The sequence below is a fragment of the Ictalurus punctatus genome, chromosome 9 (assembly GCF_001660625.3).
Source record: "Ictalurus punctatus breed USDA103 chromosome 9, Coco_2.0, whole genome shotgun sequence".
In the NCBI taxonomy this organism is placed as follows: Eukaryota; Metazoa; Chordata; class Actinopteri; order Siluriformes; family Ictaluridae; genus Ictalurus; species Ictalurus punctatus.
The window spans coordinates 8,067,501-8,079,853 of NC_030424.2; the positions used below are offsets into that span (position 1 = coordinate 8,067,501).

The following is a 12,353-nucleotide window of genomic DNA, read 5'->3' on the forward strand; positions in this document are numbered from 1 at the left end:
GATGACGTTTTGGAAAGTGTGTTGGGCCTAGGGGACCTTGCTGACCTGACAGTGTCCAATGATGATGCTGATTATGGCTATGACGTGAGTGGCCCAGCATGCCTTGAATTTTTTTTAATGATGCGCCTCCTGACTTCATCGCATAGTCTCTCATGCTGAAGACCCAAGAATATCAAGGTATTCGGTCATGATCCTGGGGCTCCTTTGTACAATTAGGTGATTTCACTGATTAAACGCCACTATAATACACCAGGTATTTATCTAGTGCTTAAACTTGGTGCACAGCCACCTGTAATAGAACTTTTGCATAAAGTTTCTTTCAAAAATATTGAGAATTAAGTAAGGAATAACACATGATTTGGGGTGTGCTGTTGTAGGAAAATAATATACAACACGGGGGTGTGATGCAGCCCAACACAAAGTCGATTGTTTACCTACAACAACACTTTCCCTACTGTTTCAGTCCACCTTAACCATATCAATTTGGTGGTGATTTTTAATTTAATAATGAATGACGCTTCATGATTTTTAGCATTTTGTAGTGTAATGTTGTATAGTGCAAGTTAGGTAGTTCCTGTTGACAGTTACATTATAGCACTGTATACCAAAGTGCGGTTGAATTCTGATTGGCTGACCTACGTTCTAAGGTGTGCAATGATTTTTCAGTAAATGCACAATTAAAGTAGTTCCAGTCAGGTCTTGACTGCATTACAGTTCCATATCACTTCGCCACGTTAACTGAAATAATGGAAAATTCAGCCTAGTGTTCAAACACAAACAAAATGACAGACAATTCCGATTTTCCAGAATTAAGTCAGGAATATTTGACGACAGGCCGCTGAATTATTAGAAAAATAATACACAATGGTATTAGCAATGGAGGCTTGAGATGGGATGCGTAATAAATTATTTCCACACACAAGAACATTTTAAAGGAAAACCTAACAAATGTTTTGAAATAAAATATCTGAACAATGTTTGAGGTGTAGTAACTATGGTATTGAGAGGAATAATTGACTCCGGTCCATTGAATTATTAGAAAATAAGGCACACCCGAGGTGCAACGGCATTACCACCTTGGGTTTGCGTTATTTTCAAGTAATTCAACGGCCTGTCGTCAATAATTTTTTACATAAACGGTTATTCTCTCAGATGTCTCTTCTCTCTCGATCAAAGTTAAGGGGTTACTTTCAGCTCAAGTCCACCTCTCAATATTTTTGAAAAATGCAGCTTAAATGGGCGTGGATGGCTGTGCGAAGAAGGGAGGGGGGGAGAGGGCGTGGCAGGTGGATAAAGATGGATAGTAACTAAGTTTGCAGATGAGGCAGAGGACTTCTCTCCTCCTGAATCCACAGGGTTAAATGGAGACACAATAGATAGCAGTGCAGACCCTGGTGTAACTATGGAGGAAAACTTCAAACAAAACTGGAGGCAGTGTGGATGGGAATAGTAGTAGTTAGCTAATAGGCTCAAGCTTTTCACAAATAAAAAGGCGAAGGCTCTTCCTTTCAACGTGGACTATCATTGCATAGTTGTGCACGTGACGGCCGGCGGAGCTTTAAGCAGTTTAATTAGCTCAAAAAGCAAGTAAAACTGTCATGGTTAAAATTACACATACCTCATTTGAAGGTATAGAAAAGTCCTTGGGACTGAGTACCGCATTATTGTGCAGACACAAACTGCTTTCATGAGCAAGTCCAAAGTTCACCTTTCTCCTATTCTCGTACCTCTCCTGAGAAAACACACTCGAACTCTTAAAGCACTGAAACAAACACCTCCGACCCATTTGAACATCTCTCTCATCTACATCTGTAGGAAAGCACCATGTGCTGTCATGAATAATTAAGAGACAGCATCTTCTCATAGGATAAGAACATGCAGGCTCATGATTAATTGAGACACTGACACGTCATCGAAGTACTATAGTACATTGCCACGTCACTGCCTGTGACTGAGATTTTAAACCAGGAAGACAAAAAATAGTGGAAAAAAGCTCAAAATTAACCACCCAGCTTTCTCCTACAGTTAAAATTAACAGATGCTAAGATTGCCTTTTCTGATGTGCCATACGAACACCTCTGTTAAAATCTCAGAAAATGTAGCTTAGTGTTTCATGACACTTTAAGACCAAAAAATGTAGCATGCCAAAAAGCTCAAAGTCTTCTGTCCTGAACACTTTCTCGTTGTGGAAAACTTACTGACTGTTACAAAGCACTGACACCTAAGGTTCCTTCCATAAACATGTTAAACAGACATCTCTGTACAGAATGTTTTTTCATTGTTAAATAACAACACATTATTACAGCATTTTTGATGAGCCTTTTGTTATTTATATCTATAAACTTTCTATAAAGAGTGCATTAAAGCTGCTTCCTGACCAGTCAGTTGATTTATTTTTGAAATTACTCTCTTTAGATTTATTTCTTATCATTGGTTTGATCAGTGTCAGAAAAGAGGGTTGTCAGGTATCTTAATGAGCTGGACGAAGATATTAATAAAGAAGAGTAATAGTATGGAACAGTTTTATTTCTTTCTGATAAGGATACTCCGGTTATTTTATACTCCATGTTTAGTCGATTTAAATCAAACTCTGGTGCAATTTCCTCTTTGGGTCCTATAAAATCAGCCTCAAGGAGCAAACTGAGCCAGAGGACGGAGCATTTGGAATAATGAAAAAAAAGAGAAAATAAATGGTAGATGTGACGCACAAAATGATCTAGTATTATATTGAGTGTGGTTCTGTGTTCTCTGGGAAATTTTTATATTTTCTGTGAACACTTGGCAAAGTGTTGTTTAATTTTTTTTTTCCCCATCATCACATTTCTGACCTATGAATGAAGGAGCTTTACACAAAGTTTCAGCCTTACACCGCCCTCCTGCCAACATTAATATTTGTTGTTGTTTTTTTTGTTTTTTTTGTTTAATTATGTGCAGTTAGAAAACAAATAGCCAACAAACCAAAAGTTTTCATTTTGCTCTAATTCAGACTCAGCAAACAGACTAGTAGGTGTGAAAGCACCCAGTAGTGCCTAAGGTACAGACTTTTAGAGCATTGTCAGTTCATTTAATAGTGTCTAGTCTTGCAGTAATGGGGCTATCAGCAACCAAGCTGATAAAATCAACCAAATAGAGTATTATGCTTTTATTGTAAGCAAGTAAGAAATGATATCAGCCAGACATATTCAGGGGTTTTTTTCTCCCACAGTTTATGCAGTATTTTTAGGTGGAATATTATCTGACTGTCCTGCTAATTATGGAGGAACAGACAGGAAGTGAGATCAGTAAATAATGTTAGGCCTTATTAATCATATTAAGCACATGTGCCGTATACTGATAATTTACACTAACTTGACTTGCCACTTCCTGGTTTCATTTCAGAGCTGTTAAAATGCACCCTTCCCTATACTCTTCTATTCCCAGCTTCCAGCCAATAAGGATGCGTTCAGGAAGACATGGAATCCGAAGTACACCCTCCGCAGTCACTTTGATGGAGTGCGTGCACTGGCCTTCCATCCCGTAGATCCTGTGCTAGTCACTGTCTCGGAAGACCACACCCTCAAACTGTGGAACCTCCAGAAGACAGTTCCTGCCAAAAAGCAAGTGCTTTCGTAACTAGGTTGTGGGGTGGTGTAGATGAAGACTTATATTTAATCTACCAGGTTATGGCTAGTTGTGAGTTTAATATAGTGAAGTGTTCAAATCTGTACATGTGTGCGCGACGTACGCTAAACTCATCTTTTCTTAATTTTCTTTGCAGAAGTGCCTCTTTTGACGTGGAGCCCATATACACATTTAGAGCACATGTGTAAGTGTTCTTGTTCATCTGTTACCATGTTAAATGTTCTTTTGAGCCAAAAACAATCACCAGCAAATCTCACTCTCAGTGAGCTCATTAGTAGTTTAGGTGGAATGTAAAAAGTGGCCAGTTGTTTGCTGATATTTTATTCCATTTATGCATTTTCACAGTGGGCCTGTTCTGTCACTGGCTGTTACTGCAAATGGGGAGCAGTGCTTCAGCGGTGGTATTGACTCAACAATACAGTGGTGGAATATCCCCAGCGCTAACATAGACCCTTATGATACATATGGTGAGGACATGTACTTGATACTTTTTCCCTGCAGCTATGTCTCTTATTTTAGTCCTTTTCTTTCGTACAATATCTTGTATGGTTATTTATTTATGTTTCATTTTAAGGCTAATTCATTTGCAGTGTGCATAAAGAATTGTCTGTGGTGATTACACTATATGGCCAAAAGTATGTGGACACCTGACCATCACACCCATACAGTGAGGGAAAAAAGTATTTGATCCCCTGCTGATTTTGTACGTTTGTCCACTGACAAAGAAATGATCAGTCTATAACTTTAATGGTAGATTTATTTGAACAGTGAGAGACAGAATAACAAAAAAAAAATCCAGAAAAACGCATGTCAAAAATGTTATAAATTGATTTGCATTTTAATGAGGGAAATAAGTATTTGACCCCTCTGCAAAACATGACTTAGTACTTGGTTTAAAAACCCTTGTTGGCAATCACAGAGGTCAGACGTTTCTTGTAGTTGGCCACCAGGTTTGCACACATCTCAGGAGGGATTTTGTCTCACTCCTCTTTGCAGATCTTCTCCAAATCATTAAGGTTTCGAGGCTGACATTTGGCAACTCGAACCTTCAGTTCCCTCCACAGATTTTCTATGGGATTAAGGTCTGGAGACTGGCTAGGTCACTCCAGGACCTTAATGTGCTTCATCTTGAGCCACTCCTTTTGTTGCCTTGGCTGTGTGTTTTGGGTCATTGTCATGCTGGAATACCCATCCACGACCCATTTTCAATGCCCTGGCTTTGAGGAGGAGGTTTTCACCCAAGATTTGACGGTACATGGCCCTGTCCATCGTCCCTTTGATGTGGTGAAGTTGTTCTGTTCCCTTAGCAGAAAAAAACCCCAAAGCATAATGTTTCCACCTCCATGTGTGACGGTGGGGATGGTGTTCTTGGCAGCATTCCTCCTCCTCCAAACACGGCAAGTTGAGTTGATGCCAAAGAGCTCCATTTTGGTCTCATCTGACCACAACACTTTCCTCTTGTCCACTGAATCATTCAGATGTTCATTGGCAAACTTCAGACGGGCATGTATTTGTGCTTTCTTGAGCAGCAGACCTTGCGGGCGCTGCAGGATTTCAGTCCTTCACGGCGTAGTGTGTTATCAATTGTTTTCTTGGTGACTATGGTCCCAGCTGCCTTGAGATCATTGACAAGATCCTCCTGTGTAGTTCTGGGCTGATTCCTCACTGTTCTCATGATCACTGCAACTCCACGAGGTGAGATCTTGCATGGAGCCCCAGGCCGAGGGAGATCGACAGTTCTTTTGTGTTTCTTCCATTTGCGAATAATCGCACCAACTGTTGTCACCTTCTCACCAAGCTGCTTGGCAATGGTCTTGTAGCCCATTCCAGACTTGTGTAGGTCTACAATCTTGTCCCCGACATCCTTGGAGAGCTCTTTGGTCTTGGCCATGATGGAGAGTTTGGAATCTGATTGATTGATTGCTTCTGTGGACAGGTGTCTTTTATACAGGTAACAAACTGGTATTAGGAGCACTCCCTTTAAGAGTGTGCTCCTAATCTCAGATCGTTACCTGTATAAAAGACACCTGGGAGCCAGAAATCTTTCTGATTGAGAGGGGGTCAAATACTTATTTCCCTCATTAAAATGCAAAACAATTTATAAAATTTTTGACGTGTTTTTCTGGATTTTTTTGTTGTTATTCTGTCTCTCACTGTTCAAATAAATCTACCATTAAAGTTATAGACGGATCATTTCTTTGTCAGTGGGCAAACGTACAAAATCAGCAGGGGATCAAATACTTTTTTCCCTCACTGTATGTGGGTTTTCCCCAACCTGGTGCCGCAAATTTGGACACACAGATTTGTCTAGAATGTCTTTTGTGGTTTGCCAAGGTCGGTGTGTAAGAAGTGAAGTGGTCTGCACTAGGGATGTCATGATAACAAAAATCTAGCAGTCGTTACCGATCCCGCCAAAAGTACACAACACTCGGTACCAAAGTCGATACCACGGTGTAGTATATTTAAAAAATAATAATAATAAAATTAAATTAAAAACTCTCCTGCAGGACATCTTCCTCTGGCTGATACTGGCGCAAAAAGAGAGAGAGGGAGGGGGATATTTTAGTTATCAAACACTGTCTTACAATGAGTGGAGGCTACAGTGGTGGTGAACTCCTAAATGCGCACGCACAGACACCCCTTATACTCTGAATGCAAGCATTGGTTTAAATTCACTGATATGGTGGCAGGCCAAAAAGATTTATTAAAAGCATGGACATTTGAATAATTATTAGTGACATTAGCTGAGGAGGTAGTTTATAACATTGCAATCCGTTGGCGTCGTTAACAAATAACTGGCTATCGCAAACATTACATGGAGCATAACATTAGTTGGTTTCACGGCTACAATGCCAGCTGCCTCAAACAAACATAATATAGGACTGTCTTTCAGGTGCTTTGCCAAAGTCCAGGTGTTTCCTCGCTTTGTTTGAAATGAACGATAGCATCGGTTGCACACCGGTTTCAGAGCATCAATTATATGTTTGTTGTCATTCGCCTCGAATGCAAAGTATTTCCATATTCCATACCACATTTCCTCACAACAGGTCCAAGCAGAGCTAAACTTCTGTAGTTTCTCCTGTGGGCTTGTAGGCGTTCTTCTTCTTTACCACTTGTGGACCGACTAAAACACTTGCGCGTATTTGCTGCCCCCACCAGATCCGGAAGAATTGCAACCTCGGTACCATCACTACTGCAGAAAAATAAGTACCATCAGGTTTTAAGAATGTTGGTACCGACTTGGTATCAAAGTAACGGTTCTCGTGACATCCTTAGTCTGCACAGAGCCAACATTTCAAAATATAGCGTAAAGCCTTCTGAGGAGAGTGGAGGATGTTATGGCCACAAAGGACAAACTCTAGCTTGGGATGTTCAGCAAGCAAGTATGATTTTATGATGGTTAGGTGTCCCTATACTTTTTGGCCATGTAGTCTATTATTGCATGTGTCACATAATGGATGGTGTGCATGAAACAGATCTGGACTGGTTAGAATCTCTAAAGCATCCTCTGTTTCTCAGTTCCCAGTGTTTTGGCTGGCTCTTTATTGGGTCACACTGATGCAGTTTGGGGACTGGCTTACAGCGGAATTAAGAATCGGCTGCTGTCCTGTTCTGCCGATGGAACCATCAAGTTGTGGAACCCTGAGGAGAAGTTGCCTTGCCTCTACACCTTTAACTCAGAGAGAGGTGAGTGTGTGGCCATAAACCTATCCTTAAGTTCAAAATTCTTTAAGCATCTTTCCAGTTTAGTACTCTCTATGAAGTCACAGGGAGTCTAGACCCATGGTTGTGTTCTAATTAGGGCTGTAACCAATGATTATTTTCATAATCGATTAATTGGATTTTTAAAAAAAAACTGTTTATTTAACTCTGTCCTGGGTGTCCCCTGCCTTGTGCCCCGAGTTCCCTGGTATAGGCTTCAGGCTCCCTGCAACACTGTGTAGGATAAGCGGTACAGAAACTGGATGGATTTATTTATTTATTTATTTATTTATTTATTTATTTATTTATGCATTATCTTTTCTGAATGCACAAAATGAATATAAGACAATAGGTCAGAATTTCAGATGTGTAGTAGTTTTTGTTGTGGTGTCCTGATGTATTTTTGTGCCTTGCAGAGCATGGCATTCCCACATCTGTGAATTTCAATGGTTGTGATCCTGCATATATGGTGGCCTCCTACAACACTGGCAGAGTTCTCATCTATGATTTGGAGACCTCACAAGCTGTCGTAGAGTGCTCAGCACAGAAGGAGAGCAGTAAGGCCATCCAGTCCATCTCCATGCAAGAATGCTCACACACACATACTCTCACTCTCATTGTCCAATTTATTAGGAACACTTGCACATTCATGCAGTTATCTAATCAGCAGATCATGTGGCAGCAGCGCAATGCAAAAAAATAGATGCATGTCAAGAGCTTCACTTAATGTTCACATCAAACATCAGAATGAAGAAAAAGGGTGATCTCTGTGACTTTGATCGAGGCAATAGATGGGCTGGTTTGTGTATTTCAGAATCTGCTGATGTCCTGGGATCTTCACACCCAGCAGTCTCTAAAATTTGCAGAGAATGTTGTGAAAAGTAGAAAATCATTGACTGAGCAACATTTCTTTGGGTGGAAATGCCTTGTTGAGAGGTCATAGAAAATTTCCAGATTGGTTTGAGCTGCCAGGAAGGATAATTAACTCAAATGATCACTTTTTACAACCATGGTGAGCAGAATGCATCTCAGCATGCTCAAAATATCGCCCTTGAGGTGGATGGGATACTAGATTTGCTACTAGCAAATCCCCAACCTAATGTTTCCCATCTCTCCGATGAGTCTGTTTTGATTTTTCTGTATAATTGATGGCTTACTTCACTGGAAATGAGTATCATATTGAGAGTGTTATATTGAGAGTTAACAGCAACCGATTCCAAATGCAAATGACACACTTGAAATCAACTCTAGACCTTTTTTTTGCTTACTTGTACGTGAAATAATGAGGGAACAACACACCTGTCCAAGGAACAGCTGAACAAACAATTGTCCAATTACTTTTGGTACCTTAAAAGTATATATAAAAAAAAGTTCTATTATTCCTACACTTTTCACCAAATTTGGATGTAAGTACTATAAAATAAAAAGTCCTCATGAAGTGTGTGCCTTGAAATGTGCAGCATTATTCAATGTGTTGTCCTAATTTCCACTGAAACAGAAAGTCACAGCGGGACATATTGAGTGGCTCCTCCCCCTTTTTAAATAGCAAATAGCGTTTAGCCTACCTCACAGCCCGGGTAAGCCGTACTTGACAGTGCCATGGATTTTTATAATGCTGGGGGTTGGACAGTTCAGATTCTAGAGAGCATTTGACTGGACAAAAAATCTGATGAGAAACTGAAGTGCAGAATGATGCCATCAAAATTGTTGATCCAGTTTAGTTGTTGCTTGGTGTTAGAGAGAGACTGTAAATTTTGAATGCATATGTCTTCTAAATGCGAATTTTGTCTTTGTTTTGGAGTGCTCTAGATAACCTTACGGCTAACATATTCACACTAAAAGCCACAAAACTTCCATTTGGATTTCATGGACATTAAAGCAGAAAGTCTTCACTTTGTGCTATTCGTTATTTATCTTCATCACACAAAGTGTGTGTGTGTGTGTGTGTGTGTGTGTGTGTGTGTGGTTTTTTCCTCAGCACTGCCTTTTGGGAACCACATTAATAAAGTTGTGAGTCACCCCACACTGCCAGTCACAATCACAGCTCATGAGGACCGTCACATCAAATTCTATGACAATAAATCAGGTAGGTGTTGTTTGAAGTATCATAAGTGTTCTGATGAGATCTCATTGATTTGTTCTGATATCATAAAAGTACAAAACATATACACACACACACACACACACACACACACACACACACACACACACACACACACACACATATATATATATATATATATATATATATATATATATATATATATAATGTTTGGCATTTGTCATAACAATAAACTGCACTTTTTGTAAATGCATTTTTAAAGTAGACATGAGATTTTTTTTGTGTGTGTGTTTCTCCATGTTAGCAAATGATGACATATTTGTGATTTATTTCTTGACTTTTGCTCTTTAGGTAAAGTTATCCATGCAATGGTGGCTCACTTGGATGCTGTCACCAGTCTGGCAGTGGATCCTAATGGCATCTACCTGATGTCTGGAAGTAAGTGCTGCTAAGGCCTTTTGACTGGTTAGTTTGATAATGTATTTTATTGCGTTAAACCATAGACCAGGGGTCATCTGGTGGATGTGGTACCAGAGAGCCAAGTACAGCCCAACGTCTGTCGCAGTCGTCTGTTTTGGCTCATATATATCTAAGTTATTTAGCTGAAATCAGCTCCTCGGACCAGAGACATTCGTTCAGAAAGAGAAAGCTTCTCTTAGATGTCTGTCCATTTTTCATTGTACTCTACATTCTCTCTGGTCTGAACTGCCAACATGGCTTGTTGTTGGTTTTTTGTTTTTGTTTTTAAAGTTCACAATGAATGTTAAAAAAACAAATGGACAGAGATTTATGTGCTTATTCTGATTGCATCAAATTCAGAACAGAGAGCCTAATCAAAAGTTGGCCCAATGTTGTGACATGAAACAGCAGTGCACATCAGAACTTCAGACTGTGTTAATCATTAATTGTTAAGCATTTAAAAGAAGCTGTTGTCACCATTCAAGCACGACTGATTGTCCAGACTTTTGTAATCAAGAAATTTGATGTACCTGGCTTTACACATTTTAGTTGAGTACCCCTCCCTTAGGCTAATGGTTGAAGTTAATTAAGTAATGTATTTAAGTAAGTAATGGCTTTGATGTCAGTCATCCCTAGTTAAATTGCAACTTGTCTAAGTGCATTTTAGACCCAGCCTTTTCAGTGCACTGGATGAGAGTGAGTGGCCCGTTTGTCCTCCATTTCCCTCTGAAATTAAGGAGGGCACCTTGAAACATCTGACAATATGGAGAGTAACTGTTTGTTTATTATTCTGCACAGGTCATGACTGTTCAATTCGGCTGTGGAACCTGGACAGCAAAACATGCGTACAGGAAGTCACCTCTCACCGGAAGAAGTCCGATGAATCCATATACGACGTTGCCTTCCACCCTTCTAAGGCATTCATTGGGAGTGCTGGGGCAGATGCCCTGGCCAAAGTATTTGTATAAATCCCAATTCACAAAATTCAGAACAAACTCGCCCTCACAATCAGACCGCGAGAGAAAGATCTGACTGCTTCACTGCCATTGTGAAAAGAGTAGCGATAGCTACTAACGCTGAATCAGCCTCTGGTGGCTCCTGAGTGAACATGCCAGGGCTAAGCGGTGGACTGTTGGTTTAGTGAAGCCTGGGTGAAGTGCCCACTTAGTATTAATGTTTTCTTTTCTTTTCCCTTCAAACTAGAAGTTGAACAAAATGGTTAACTGTACCTAACTGTAAGTCAGAGCTGGAGTTACATCAGTGTTTGTCTATTTTTTGATTGGGTATAAAATGAGGTAATTACATTGTATTTGAAGTATGTTTCAGTGACCATGGATTGGTATAATGTTCATCAAAAGGTCATCAGTGACCACAACCAGGGCAAAGATGCTGCACCAGAGGAATTAATCCCTCCTACCGCATCGGGTGCACAAGTTACCCTCTTGACCTTAATGTAGCGTTATATATAAATTAGGAAAGAAAAACATGATTCAACTCAATTTCTTCACCTTTGCATTAGCTTCAACAATTTTGTGTAAAAAATGAGTATAGTTTTTATAATCCTTTTTTATATAATTGAAGACTCTGGTAGCAGATGGCATTTTTAAAATAAAAATGGGAGTGCTTTCCCCATTCAATCCCTCCATCTCAATCCACCTTACATCATGGGAAGGCTTCAGCACATTTTGCCCTTCCCAGTGTTGTTAACTTTATTTTACTGCATCATGGAACAACGGTAGAAGCACACGTCCTCAGAGCTCTTTAGATATTTACACGTAAACAGCAGCATCCTATCACTATGTGATGGTTTTGTACATCTTAATGTAACGGAGTTTATTTATCACAGGTTAGACAACTGAACGCTTATTTATTTCACTGTTTTGGGTTAGTCTTAGCCTCTTTTGTAAAAAAAAAAAAAAAAAAAAAAAAGAATAATTTGTAAGATTTGGCTCTTAAGAAGAAAGTAGAAGAGCAAGAAGAAAGAAAACGTTTTGCTCTTTTTAAAACATGGTTTCATCCTAGGCTGAAGATGAAGTTTAAATTTATCTTTATTGCATTTTTATAAGTTAAGGGATCTGGATAACTAGCATTGGGTGAAACGCAGCCGAATTGTTATTCTGTCCCTACCATTTATCTTATAAGCCATTTTATTTTTAAACCTACAATTTATGGTGTAACTAAGACCTTTTGTTTTGTCTAATGCATGATTAATACAATAAAGTATTTTTTCTAGTCTTCCCAAAAAGGTTCTGATCAGTTTGAAGGGTTTTGATTATTATTTTTTTTTTTTGATTTACAAATTGAGTTAGCAGATTTTAAAGACTGTACCACATAGCAGAATTCACCTGTTGAAAAGTCATGTATATAAAATGTCTATAATAAATATTAAATGGTGTACCTGTATATTGAACCTGTTCCATCTCACTGCTTTATGCCTCTTTTCTTTAGTGATTAATAACCAGCAGTGTGTATCTTAATATTGTTTTAGATTAAAACGAAAGACTGAATC

At 39.3% G+C, this 12,353-nt stretch overlaps 1 protein-coding gene across 2 annotated transcripts in view; it reads left to right on the forward strand.

Moving 5' to 3' along the window:
• Positions 1 to 12,254, forward strand: part of strn3 (striatin, calmodulin binding protein 3) — a 38,156-nt gene extending 25,902 nt beyond the window's left edge. For both annotated transcript variants that reach the window (XM_017475806.3, XM_017475805.3), the window contains exons 8-16: positions 1 to 84; positions 3,421 to 3,596; positions 3,758 to 3,805; positions 3,967 to 4,088; positions 7,141 to 7,308; positions 7,740 to 7,880; positions 9,302 to 9,409; positions 9,737 to 9,823; positions 10,643 to 12,254. The exon at positions 1 to 84 is cut by the window's left edge and continues 53 nt beyond it. In XM_017475806.3, the coding sequence (XP_017331295.1) occupies positions 1 to 84; positions 3,421 to 3,596; positions 3,758 to 3,805; positions 3,967 to 4,088; positions 7,141 to 7,308; positions 7,740 to 7,880; positions 9,302 to 9,409; positions 9,737 to 9,823; positions 10,643 to 10,812 (1,104 nt within the window). In that variant the 3' untranslated portion in view covers positions 10,813 to 12,254. The remainder of the gene's footprint in view (positions 85 to 3,420; positions 3,597 to 3,757; positions 3,806 to 3,966; positions 4,089 to 7,140; positions 7,309 to 7,739; positions 7,881 to 9,301; positions 9,410 to 9,736; positions 9,824 to 10,642) is intronic.
• The last annotated feature ends 99 nt before the right edge of the window (positions 12,255 to 12,353 follow it).